Source organism: Thunnus thynnus, chromosome 20, assembly GCF_963924715.1.
Source record: "Thunnus thynnus chromosome 20, fThuThy2.1, whole genome shotgun sequence".
In the NCBI taxonomy this organism is placed as follows: domain Eukaryota; kingdom Metazoa; phylum Chordata; class Actinopteri; order Scombriformes; family Scombridae; genus Thunnus; species Thunnus thynnus.
The window spans coordinates 6,980,681-6,994,095 of record NC_089536.1 but is presented as its reverse complement, the minus strand read 5'-3'; the positions used below and the strand labels follow the sequence as shown (position 1 = coordinate 6,994,095).

The 13,415-nt window shown below is 37.8% G+C and overlaps 1 protein-coding gene across 2 annotated transcripts; it reads right to left on the bottom strand.

Annotated features, from left to right (window-relative positions):
* Nucleotides 1–59: 59 nt before the first annotated feature.
* On the bottom strand, nucleotides 60–13,384 carry LOC137172415 (LIM and SH3 domain protein 1-like). 2 transcript variants are annotated; one of them, XM_067576832.1, is made up of 8 exons: nucleotides 13,181–13,384; nucleotides 11,675–11,769; nucleotides 9,733–9,817; nucleotides 6,927–7,034; nucleotides 5,421–5,528; nucleotides 2,111–2,180; nucleotides 1,925–2,013; nucleotides 60–725 (listed from the first exon to the last, which is right to left on the bottom strand). In XM_067576832.1, exons 1-8 carry the CDS (start codon nucleotides 13,247–13,249, stop codon nucleotides 552–554), a joined length of 798 nt encoding a protein of 265 aa, XP_067432933.1. In that variant the 5' UTR covers nucleotides 13,250–13,384; the 3' UTR covers nucleotides 60–551. The 2 variants fall into 2 exon arrangements, with proteins under 2 accessions (XP_067432933.1, XP_067432934.1); XM_067576833.1 differs by lacking the exon at nucleotides 6,927–7,034.
* Nucleotides 13,385–13,415: the final 31 nt, after the last annotated feature.

Genomic DNA, 13,415 nt, shown 5'->3' with positions numbered 1-13,415 from the left:
AAGCACGAATTAAGCAAAAACATCTTCCTCCTGTTCTTTTAAAAAACAATCATACAAAGTTAAATATTCTACTTTTATTTAATCAAAGGAGCTGTATGATTTTTCTCTTTCTCAGTATAATATATCAAATCAAATTCTTTGGTTGTTCAATGTTGCAGAACTTACATTTAAGACGATACACAGTGATTTGATACTAAAGTCAGGGCTGCCAACAGTAAATGTTACCTGAGAAAGAGAAATTTAGATGTGTAAAGTAGGTTTATGTATAATTAAGTATAATGTAGGTTTATTCATTATCTTTTCAGGCTTTTTGAATGTATTTTCACTGTCTTGCTCTCTTAAATTTTTGTAATAAACATTTTCACTTCAACCTCCAGTATTTTCAGTATTATTTTCCAATTAACTTTTTAGAAAATCATATTTCTGACAAGAACCAGACAGGGATGTTTGTTTGTTTTTTTAGTTTGCAAAAGTTTAAATTAAAGAGGAAGCTTGTAAGTGTTGACAGCAGATCCACATGCTGATAGCGGACCGCCTGATGTCTGTTTGTTTCACACAGGTCGGACGTAGTTGGCGGGGAGCATCCCTCGCTGCCCCGTGCGCTGGTTGCATCCGAACACCCATCCCTCGTCTATCGGCTCCACATCCATGATCAGATCGCCCTCCTGGAGAGAAACTTCATCTGCCTCTGTTGCCGCGTAGCTGTACATGGCCTGGAAGCGCCTCTGTGTGAGTAGAGACACACAGGAAATGAGTAAACAGAGGCGGTGTTGCACTCAGTTTCATTAGCATCAGCGTACCACACACAAATTCACTGGCATGTAACATAAAGAACATACTGTTTTCACAGATTCATTTGCATTGAATTTCCCTACTGGAGGCATAAACACTCATGCAATATACATTCACAGAGCACTGCATTAGGAACACCTGAGCAATGTTTATTATTGAGCTCCTAGTGGGTGGTGATGGTGTACTGGTGTATATTAAACTGAGACATCTTCCTAATATTTTGTCAGTTGGCTGAAATCTGCAACCTCACCGCTAGATGCCGCTAAATTCTACACACTGGACCTTTAAATGTGAGGATTTTATGGTTTTCTTTAGAGTCTGTGATGATAGACTGAATGTGTTTGTTTTGGACTGTTGGTCAGACAAAACAAGACTCTCGGTTTATAGGAATTCATAAATGGCATTTTCCCACTTTTTTCTGACACTTTAGAGACAAAACAACTATTCAATTAAACAAAAAAATTAATTAGTAGATTTATCAATAATGAAAAAGATTGAAGCCCTAGAACAAACATAAATGAATAAGCACACACACACACACACACACACACATACACATATACACTCACACAACACACAGATGCACAAGCACTCTCAGTGTTGAGTGTAAAAACTTCTGTAAAAACTATACTACACTGCTGTATATAAATACGACTAATAAACTTAATTGAAACTAAAATAAAGATTAAAAATCCACAGTAAATATATATATATAAGGTAGCCTAAAAACACTACACACAACCCAATATGGCCAAAAGTATATGGACACCCCTGACCAGCATACAATAATGTTTCAGAGAACTGTGCTTTGTGGTAACGGTTTCCTGTTTCAACATGACAATCCCCCCATGCACAAAACCAGAACCACAAACAAATTGTTCTCTCGGTTTGGTGCAGACCGGTCTTATCACCCAACATAAGTGTCAACCTCGTTAATTAATGTTCTAGTGGCTGAATGACAGCAAAACCCTGCAGCCAGCTTCCACAATTTTGTGGACAGCCTTCCCAGAAGAGTGGAGGCTGTTGAGGCAGCAGATTAATGCTCATGTTTTTGTTTTTTTAATGAGATGTTAAATAAGCTCATGTGACTGCATGTCTATATACTTTTGGCCATACAGTTTATCAGCCTTACCCCTCCACTGGATGGTGCTACAACAGGAGGGCGAATTTGTCCGGCTGGTTGGTTGTATCTCTCAGGGTTGGATGGTTGTTCTGCATAGTCTGCACACACAAACATGCACAAAAATATATTCAGTCAAATATGGTAATTTAGAAGAATGTGTTTCAAAATATGTGTGGAAACAATGAGGTGACTTACCTTGCCTATTTTCAGGAGGAGGCGCATCACTTCGGATCTTGCTCTTCTCAAATTCTTCATGGTACTTAATCTGCACATACATGTTAAAACCACATGAGGGCGTTATTTCCCCAGATTTGACCCTCAACAGGTCGCCTCTGACAGACATCACTATTTTAGGAGGTGGTGAGAGTTGATGAAGGGATATATCTCAGAAAACCTCCCAACAGCTGAAGCCCTCATACCTGTTTTAAAGGAGCATTCCACTGATTTCACACATGAAGTTCACTTTACTCTTCCTGAGGAGTAAAAGGAGGAGCTGAAAAAATAACCCTGATGATGATGTGATCAGGGTTATCTTGAAAGAAAGCCTATGTTACAAACTGGGGTGTGAGGTTTGAAAGTGTGTATTTAGGAGGCAGGGAGGGTCTAGTTAAATATCCTATCCATGCATTATGGGAAATGTAGGACCCAGTGTTTTTGGAGCTTGATCCAGGATATCTCTGATAAATCTGTCTCTTATGAGTCCTCTGAACTTGTGGAAGTACGTTGCCAAATCACTGGAGTGCTCCTTTAAATCTTTAGATGAAAAATGCATTTCAGAGACTAAAAGTTGTAATGTTTCTTTCACAATCAATTATGTACAGTATCTGCCTCCCACAACTTGTTAATCGTTATTGAACATCCAATAAAAAGGAAGGTGTTTTTTAATTCACTTGTGAGTACTATGTTAGTATTTTTTATTAGAAATATTCATACAGGCTGTTATTATTTTTGGCTTTTTATGCCATTCACTGACATGTGTGGGACTTTTTTCCGTTGTGAATTTGTACATTTTTGTCCTACAGCCATATTCGTTCATATTCTTATAATCATAATTATAATAACTGCCTTTTCTCCTTCTGGTTTATAACATAACGAGCTGTTTGGGCGTTTACTAGACAATCCATGACAGTCACACTTAAAAACGATTACGTTGACAAAGTGACTGTTCAAAGATTCTGTAAACAGAATTGCGTCACTCTCCGTCTGTAGGCTCCACTTAAGCCCGACCTCTTCTTTCATTACACTACTCACACTCTGCTTTTCATTGAAGTAATACTTGAGCTGCTTGTGCACCATTAGCCCACCAGGGGACACACAGGCAGGGAGGATGAAACAAGTGTTGTAAAATTAACCAAACGCTCCCAGCTGGAAGAGGAAACTGGATGTCGATTAAGGAAGAGAAGGGAAAGCAGCCCCCCCTTGTGTGCTGTTGTCCTCAACAGACCTCAGGAGGAGCAAACAGAAACAGGACTTGGTGGGAAAAAGAGAGGAGGGGAGGGAAGGAATTTTAAAAAAAAAAAGGCAAAATTAAGAAACCAAAAAGAAAGAAGGAAGGAAGGAAGGGAGGGAGGGAGACACGGAGAGCGAGAAAGAAAGTACCAGAAGAAAAATAAAATAGATTTTGCCCTTTTGACGTGCAGCTTATCACCCATCATTCCTTTCTGCTACTGTGCTCTCATGAGAGAAAAAAGAGAAAGTTTGAGTGTGTGTGTGTGTTTCAGTGTGGTATGCAAGAGTGTACCAGGGTATGTGTGTGTTTGCAGCAGAGAGCGGATGTTCACTTTGTGTCCACAGCTGAGAGACTTTGACCATATAGGGCAGCTGCTCCTCAGTGGACTGGGAGAAATGTCTGAAATGTGCCTCTGCAGGCTCGCACTCTGACATCCCTCACCGCTGTCTGAAGCAGTTTGTTCTCTCTGCTCACATCTCAGCTTTGTGTAGCGCCCAAGTCCGCAGATTTTTGTTTCATAAATCTGAGATCTTGTTATCGGACTCTGATGTTTTCCTGTTGTGTCTCAGGAAAGAGTAACGGTTCATTTCATATATGGTAGATTTGCTGCTTGTTTTTGTCCTTTAATGGGGGAAAAAAAGGCTCCATCATTTTTGTTCAGTTAAAGTGATGATACAGTGACTAATTTACAAGATGTTTCGCCGTTAATTTACATTAAGGAGTCTCTTAATGTCAGGGGAAATTTTGAAAGAAAGGGGAAAGTAATGAGGCTGTAAAGTCAATAAACAATGATGAATTGCTGTGTCCTCTGGGGCAGTGAAGGACTCATGTTAAAGGAGATATATGCTTTTTCTGGTTCTGTGTTATTTGCATACTGTTAACAGTATATAACAGTAAGCTTCTAATCAACTCAGTGTCTGATATCTATGTCAAATGTGGTCAAAGTTCCAAAACTTGAGGTTGAAGCTGAATGCTTCATTTGCAACATTTTTTTTCTACTTTGCTAACAAGCTGACGTTGGCTCATCATGCATGCCCATAAACAGCCGTCCGTTCCATAGCAGCCTTGGTTGTAAGGTTTTTCCATGTGTTGTTTACATTGTCCATGATCAGATTTTGGCTCGAACATGTATGGATGTATTTGAGAAATTGACATTTCGAGTAAAGAACAAGAAAAAGTAATTAAATCCTACAACTATAGTTTGTTATTGTATAGTGTTTCATTGTTTGTTGATGTAGCCCATGGATGTATAAAGAGAACTGGGTACAGCGTCAGAGGTGGGGCCCCGTTCAGTCTTATGAAAGTTGCTCAGTGGCGCATGAAGCCAAAAAAAATAGATTTCCCGGTATGAAAGTACCCGGATCTTCCGCATTGTGCGGCCCATAGAGCATGCACACTAGTAACTTTCGCTGGCCGAGTTGGCTACTTCCGGTTTAGCCCTCTGGCTAACTTGAATGGGGATAAAACAATTCAATCATGCGGCTCTTCTAGGCTTTTGAAATGTGATCGGACCAAACGGATTTAATTCTGATAGTGAGACAAGTCATTTCGCAGGGGTTGTGACGCTCAGAAAAATGTATCCACTGATTAACAGACGTCTCTTTCACAATGTAAGTCTATGGGAAAAAGTCTTTTTGGGCCAGTGTGCGTCACGTGACGTTGTAATTACACGGTTTGGCCACTATGTCAAATTGGCTTCAGAGCCTGGCGCTCTTCCTGTATCCAGTTCTCTTTATACATCCATGATGTAGCCTCCCGAGCCGCTGGAAGTCGACCATGATGCAGCTTCTGGGAGTTGGCCAATCAAAACACAGTGGACTCATCGGGAGGGGGGTCTTAAAGAGACAGGAGCTAAAACAGCCTGTTTCAGACAGAGGCTGGACTGAGGGGCTGCATAAAGAGCCTGTATAAGATAAATAAGGAGTTTTTAACTGTAAATCATGCAAAGATATTCCAGTAGAGTGCCAGATTAAAAATATAAACCTGGAAATGTGCATATGTCCACTTTAAGATGTATTGAGTGTTTTTTGTGTTTCTCGGTGGGATCAGACTTACGTTACTGATCTGGTCTTGCGTCTTCTTCACTCTCTGCATCTCCGGAGTGTCAACCACGACACTGAAACCTTTCCCCTTGCTCTTTTCAAAGTCCTCCTTGTAAAGGGCCTGAAATGTACAATTTGTTCAAATGTCAAAAACAACATCAATTTTATTTTAAAAGGAATAGTTTGATATTTTGGGAAATGCGCTTCACTTTCTTGCCGAGTTAGATGAAGAGATTGATTCCACTAGTCTATCGAATCTGTCGATTAAATATGAACCAGTTAGCTTAGCTTAGCATAAACACTAGAAATAGGGGAAAACTGCTAGCCTGGCTCTGTCCAAATGTACTAAAATCCACCTAAAAGCACCTCTAAAGCTAACTAATTAGCACTTTATATCTCATTTGTTTAATCCATACAAAAATTGAAGTGTAAAAACGACAAGCTGCAGTTTTAAGGAGGGTTATGTGCTTGAGCTTTCATGAGCTTTAGAGGTGCTAGCAGGCGAATGTTGTCTAGACAGAGCCAGGCTAACTGTTTCCCCACTGTCTCCAGTCTTTGTGCTAAGCTAAGCTAATCGGCAGCTGGCTGCAGCTTCATATTTAACGAACAGACACAAGAGCGGTAACAATCTCTTGATCTAATTCTCGACAAAAAGCGAATAAGCATTTTATAAGTGTAATGTCAAACTATTCCTTTAAAATTGCTGACAAGTATGTTAAATGACACAACAGGAGGGAAGTTTCATTAGATTAGTTATATTTTAATTTCATGCATGGTTTTATCCCTCACTTCAGTTGAAAACCGGCTAATTAAACAAGTAACAAGCTGCATTCACGGCATATCACGAAACCAGCTGAATGACATCTTGCTGTTAGAATCAATCAATCAATCAATTTTTATTTAAAGTGCATACTAGAAGATACTAAGTAGCACACATTGGTGTCCTATATGTAATTTCCACTCAGATATTGGTTCTCAGCCTTTTTTGCTTTAGACCATTCAATATGGAGTAATGTCTACTTGCAACCTCCACATTACACGGTTCTTGTCTATGAATTGTGTTTTTTGTTTTCAGAATTTTTAATTCCAATAATAATTTTAGTGGTAAATATCAAAAAAAATTCTGTATATCACAAGAACAAACAAAAGATTTAAGAAATGTCTCAAAAACAAATGTAATTTTGAGGAAAATAATTATTTCCTTGCATCTCATGACTCCTTATGGGGGTCTGGACTAGCAAGTTGCAAGTCTGCACGTCAGTCAGCATCGATAACTCTGACATAACCTGAATGCAGCGTCAGGTCTAAAGCACTTGGGAATGATGAGACACACAAACTTACATGGGAAGCGCATGCAGACACGTAGACACATACATATACACATACACAGTTAGAGGTTGGAAAGACGTTATATACTGAATCTAAATCTTCCATCATGTAACTGTTATACATAATGAAAAACTAAGGTTTAGTGTTAGATTTTCGATGCTCGGCGGTTTCGGAGGCGAGCCGGACATACGTGACTGATCTGGTCTTGCGTCTTCTTCACTCTCTGCATCTCCGGAGTGTCGGCCACCACGCTGAAACCTTTCCCCTTGTTCTTTTCAAAGTCCTCCTTATAGAGCGCCTGAGAATTTTCATTTCATCAGGATTTAGGAAGATCAGTTTTACCGCTCGTTTGAAATAAGACAAAAAGTTTTAGAAAGATGCCTGAGCTTCACCTCACAGCCCAAAGAGGTTTGTCTTTTTTTTAAAAATAACCACAACTATAAGGTTAGACATTATGAGGTCGCATGCACACTTGCACTAAACCTGATTCACTACATAAACACATACATGTTGTGCTTCAAACTAAAATTTGTCAGATTTCCTTGTTTAGGGAGTTTAGGCCTACGGGAAACACTTGCAACATTAAACAAAGCTAAATGTTTATTTGAAAGTAAATCTCAGATTGCCACACATTGTACACACACACATACACACACACACACTTACACACAAGTGAGTCACATTCTTGCTATGAGGAATATGCTGTCTCAGTGAGGGAGCCGGACTGCCGAGACTTTTATGGTTATAAACAATGAACTGGGTTGGTTGGATGAGATGAGAGGAATGGACAGAGAGGGAGAGAGAGAGAGACAGAGAGACACAGAGAGAGGAGGAAACAGCTTATGGTGTAAAGCTGATCATGATGTTATCATAACAATCATGTAACTTAATAACAATGTTATGTTATATGATTGTTTAAAATGGTTTTACCCAAAAATGGAACCAGTCTCGCTTACTTTTTGTGGTTACATCAGGTGCTTGTTTCAGATTTTTACTGTGGAGTCTAGCTGTTTAACAAAAACAGCTTCAGATCAGCTTAAAAGTTCACTTATTTTACCGCCGCAGTTTTTACATTGTGTTCCTACCACATACTGTGCTAATAATTAACAGGAGGTGTGTTTTCTTTGTGTATGTTGACACACAAGTTTTGACATTCTGGGAAATGCTCTTATTTGCTTTCTTGCAGAGAGTTTTACACTCTCACATCTGTCCATTAAATACAACACAGCCAGCAGCTGTTAGCATAGTCTCTCACAAGCTGGATGAAATATTCTCCATATTACTTCCACATGTAATCCATTCAGATTTCTGTGCAGTGAGAATAAATGTCAAATGGGTCCGTTTCAGTTAGATTAGATTACATTAGATTATATCCTGGATTTACAGAAAAAGTTAGACATTTTGGGAAAACGCTTTCATATCTGTACGCTAAATATGAAGCTACCACCAGCAGCTAGCTAGCTTAGCATAGCACAAAGAATAGCAACAGGGGGAAACAGCTAACCTGGCTCTGACCGCAGGTAATTAAATCCGCCTGCCAGAACTTCTAAAGCTCACTAATGAACATGTTATATCTTGTTTGTTTCATTTGTACAAAAACAAAAGCATAAAAACTAGAAACTAGGAGTTCTGTGTGGGACTTTTTCTTGGCTGGGTGCCGTACACGCTGGGATAAATCAATCATTGGCATAACTGGAGTAATCAATGCAACATTTAAGCCCTTCAGCCCTTATCTTCAGTGAAACCTTCACTTCTTTTATGAACAATGAACTTTCTGAAAACTAAAGTTGCAACTAAATCTCCCACATGATAACTGTCCTGCATATTCTTTGTCAAATGTGAAGTATAATTTGGAGTATTTTAAAAGTAGTTAAATATTTTGGGAGATACACTTAATTGCATTCTTTCTGAGTATTAGATAAGAAAATCAATACCACTCTTATGTCTGTGTGTTAAGATAGGAGCTAGAGCCAGTAGCCAGTTAGCTTAGCTTAGCGTAAAGACTGGAAGCAGGGGCAAACAGCTAGCCTGACTCTTTCCAAAGTTCAAAAATTTGGCTACCAGCACCTCTAAAGCTCACTGATTAAGATGTCGTACCTTGTTTGTTTAATATGTAAATGTAAAAATTTGGGGTTTTGGGGGGAGTTATGTGCTGGAACTATTTCTTGGTGAACAACAGTTTATCCATCCGCCTAGCACTAATGTGCAGTCCATGCAGCACATATGAGACTTCTAGGTTGGAAATTTCTTTATGCTGAACAGGTAAAGACTGCTGTACTAATAAGACATTGCATCTTCTGTGCAAATTCATGATTGTGTTTGAAAAAGACTTTAATAGCATATGAGTTTAAGTCAATAAATGCAGCCTTAAAATGACATTCTATATTTTGCAGACAGGGGAAGATAATTTTAGTGACAAAAGGATCCCTGAACATAATCACAAACTGAAAAGGAATCTCTTTAATTTTGCTTGACTTGGAGGACTAACTCCTTTGATCAGGTTTAATTGCTGGCTGCAATAGTGTTCTTAAGAAGCTTAAGAACAGCGACACAGTGAAGGCAGCCAGGGATGACTGAGTTGAACCGGTGCCTCACAGTCCAGAGAGAGGGAAAGAAATCAAAATACTATTTACAATTTCCAAGTTCTGATCAGGACACTTAAAATAAAAGATTGCTCTTGGTCTCATTTTATGAAGGACAGATTATGGACTCAAATCTTCCCACGCAAGTTTGTCTCTAGTTTGTTCTCGTTTTAGTATTTGGTCAAAGTGTTTATTTGATTCAATCAATCCAATTGTCAGCTGCACCCTCGTCTCCTGCCGAGAGACAGATAGAGAGCTGAGTGAAGGAGACAGCTAAGAGAAGGAAAGATACACCCAATTGTGATGACGCAACAAGATTAAGAGCAGTATCTCTGCCAGAGGAAGAAAACAGATACTGAGTAGGAATGATAGCAGAGGCAGGCGAGTGACAAGACTGATCTGTGAGTGTCTAACCTGGCTATTGAGCATGGTCTGTTGTTTGAGACGCAGGTTCTCGGGGGTGTCGGTCACTATAGTGAAGGAGGTTTTGGGGTAATGCCTGGAAGAAAACAAAAGAACAACAACATTAGATCTTCTCTACCACTTACTCACCAAATTAACGTTGGACACTTAACTTAAAGCCTGGTTTATATCTTTTAAATGCCACATCTTATCTTATTTTATCATAAAGAATGTAGCATACTACTGATGATACACTGCAATCAAATGTATTTCGTTATCTTGGGAGGATAAATCTCACAATCCTTACCACTAGAGAAATTAACTGTAGAGTTGTAAAAATGTAGATGTATTTTTTAGAGCCCGACCAATATATTGGTCAGGCGGTATTAGCCTATCCCAGATATATTAGTATATATCTATATCACTTTATATGTGCCAATATTTTTTTAAGTTACGTAGGCAGCATTTTATGTATATTTGATACTTTTTCTTAATTCAAGTTTTTTTTTTTCTTCTTCTTCTATTAGTGTTTTTTAATTTATAATTGTTAAATTCCCAGTGTAGTTTACTGTTTCAGTGCACTGATGTCATTTTGGACAATAAAGTTTATTGTTAAGCTGTGTCTGATATGTGAGAGATCATTGCAAAAAATGTGTGTTTATGTAAATATAAAGAATATCAGCCAATATAATGATATTGGATTTTTTTTACTCCCTGATATTGATATAGGCATCGGCCACAAAAATGTAGTATCGGTTGGGCTTTAATTTTTTTGGAGATTTTTTTGCTCCTGGAATAATTTGGTCGTGATGACCCTGTTTACCCTGAGTGTTTGTTTTTTGGGGTCATGTGATAATCTAAAATCTGAACCTTTTGGACTCTTTTATTAACACTCATGTTGAGCTCTTTACTGTCACTAAGTTACATTTTGATCCATATTTTATTTAAAAGTCGTTGATCTAAATTGAATTTTACCTGATAATTTTATTTTTAGAAAAGATCAAGAATGTAAAACCAACAAACAACAAATAAAATTGCTTTTAAGTTTTCAATTGTATTTAGATATAACACTACAGGTTTACGAATTATGGTTTTCTGCAGAGCACCTGAAGGCAACACGTTCCGTATTAACCTTATGAGCAGCAGCAACTTACACAGAATATTAGACAATTCCTACAACTAGAGAAATAAAACTCTAGAGATGCAAAATTGCGGGTATATTTTTGAAGATTTTTGACTCATTTGGAATATTCTGGTTGTGAGGAGTTTTTTATTCCAGGATACATGAGTATATTCTTTTTTGGGTGAGTGGTTTCAAATCTTCATGTGACACTCTAATAATTAAAATCTTTGTGTTTTCCCCTTTATTTAATTATTATGAGGATTATTTTTTCCCTTCAGACCTTGTTAGCTAGATTTATATAGATTTATTTATCATATAGATTTATTTCTCAAACCTGAGATAGATATATAAAAGCCACAAATGTGCAAACATCTGCCGAGACGGAGATATTTTCTGGAATAAAACGGGCAAACGTCTCATCTCAGGGATGCTGGGATCACATGATTCTGACCGTCTGTTCACACTTCCCTTTTCCATCACCTTTACACACTGCAGCTCCCACTGACCATCTGTGTGTCTCGACTGCTTCGGAAATGAATGTCTACTCCTGTCGTGACAAGTGACGTAACAACGAAAACTTTTGATGCTACTTGCATTTATATGACAAGAATATTACAAATAAAAGACAAATTATGTACTATTTTGTAAAACACAGTGTGTCAGAAATGTTTAAATGTGATTTCCTGAATTTTTTGTTAACTTCCTTGTTGGAGCCTGAATGTCATTACCACTGCTTAATTAATACAAAATAATTAAAAAATGCTTTCATACAGAATCAGATGTTGTCCTGCTACTTTAGGTTATTTCATCAGGATGGTCAGCGACACTCACATACTGCAGTAAGGTTTCTTCTCAAAGCCTTTGTAGTTGTTCATGCTCAGAGCCATCTTGCATACCTCACAGCTGAAACAACCTTTGTGCCAATACTAGAGAGAAAAAGGAAGCAAAAAGTCAGTACAAGTTCTTAATTACAACAAAATGACTCTCTATCCATTGAAATGAAAACATCCCGGGAAGCCTGTTTATTCTGTCTGAATAAACAGGTAATGAGGGCTTCACTGTACATTTATGGTGTCAAAGTGGGAAAATGTTACTGTTCTACATAAGTGTACAGCTGTGCTGCTGGTCCGTTTCTCCCATCTGCACTTGGACAAGTGCCAGTAAGAGATAGTTACAGTGAAAAGTTACCATTATTTGAATGAATATTTTATATTTAGATACATATTATAACCTGTGTACATTTGCAGTACCTAAACTCACCCGGTGACCTATTTGCATAATGTATTTAATTGGGTTAATGTCCAAAAATATGTTTGCTTACCAACAGGAAACATCTTAGTGGCCCAAAATAAAAATAGCCAAATGCAGTGTTGTAAAAGGAAATGCGCTTTGCTGTCCAAAATTCTTAATCCAAAAACATGCAATACTTGAAGAATTATCTGCTATTTGTTTCCTATGTGGTTTACTGTGACATTTGTGATACATTCACAGACTCAGAAAAAATCAGAATTTCAAAACATAAGTAATCCAACTCCAATAATAAGGTTATTTTGCCTCGATTTTGTCCTTAAATTGATTAAATTAACTCAAACTGTTGCTGTAATCAGAATTTCACCTTTATCTGATTATAGTCACATTATCAGAGTACATCTTAACGAGACAATAATGGGAACACACACCCACACCCACATACACCCACAGAGTCTATGTGCTCTCCTTTTCTGTAACATTTTGAGGTTTGTGGCTGATGTTTGTCTAGCGGATGTGGTTTTCCTTCTCATCATCCCCTTAGTGTTTGTCTTTTTTTAGTACGTGTGTGAATGTATTAAAAATAATTGTTTGCACACTTATTAGCTACATAATGATAATTTCTTATAGTGGTAAAGCATAACAGCATGTAGGGCACTATTGCATTAAGTGTGCAAAATAAAGATGAAGTATGCACCATTATAAAAAAAAAAAAGACAACTAGTCTTAGAAAACTATTGTTGATATTAAAGTCTCACATATGAGAGTCTGTCTGTCTGGTAATGACCATCTTTGTTATTTTAAAAGCATTCTGACAACTTTTAAGCAATGCATTTTAATTTTATTTGGTAATTGGCTCACTCAAGTTTACACATTTTATTTTAAAAAATCTACAAAGGACGTTAATTCTAAAAAGAAGAGTCCTATGGACAATTTATAAGGACATACTTTCTTTAAATAGGTATAACATTCAAATTTGAAACTTTCCCTATATATCATAGTCTTAATCTTGGAGACTACTAGTGTAATTTTCGAATATTACATAATGATATTTGGTGAGTGAGTGGGCTTAAAGTTTTATCACCTTACCTTATCAAGGCAGTTTATTTTTTCTGTGGGGTAAACTGGTTTACTGCATCTTCCACAGGGCGGATTCATGATGGCGCAGGGAGTCCTCACACTACAAAAAAACCCCTCACTGATCCAGTAAAAAAGGTGGTCAGAAAGTAAAATTCAGGCTGTGATGGGCACAAGGGACTGCACTCACCTCCTCTTCGCCTGCAGGCATTTCAATTAATATACAGAGGCGAGGAGGAGTCAAACT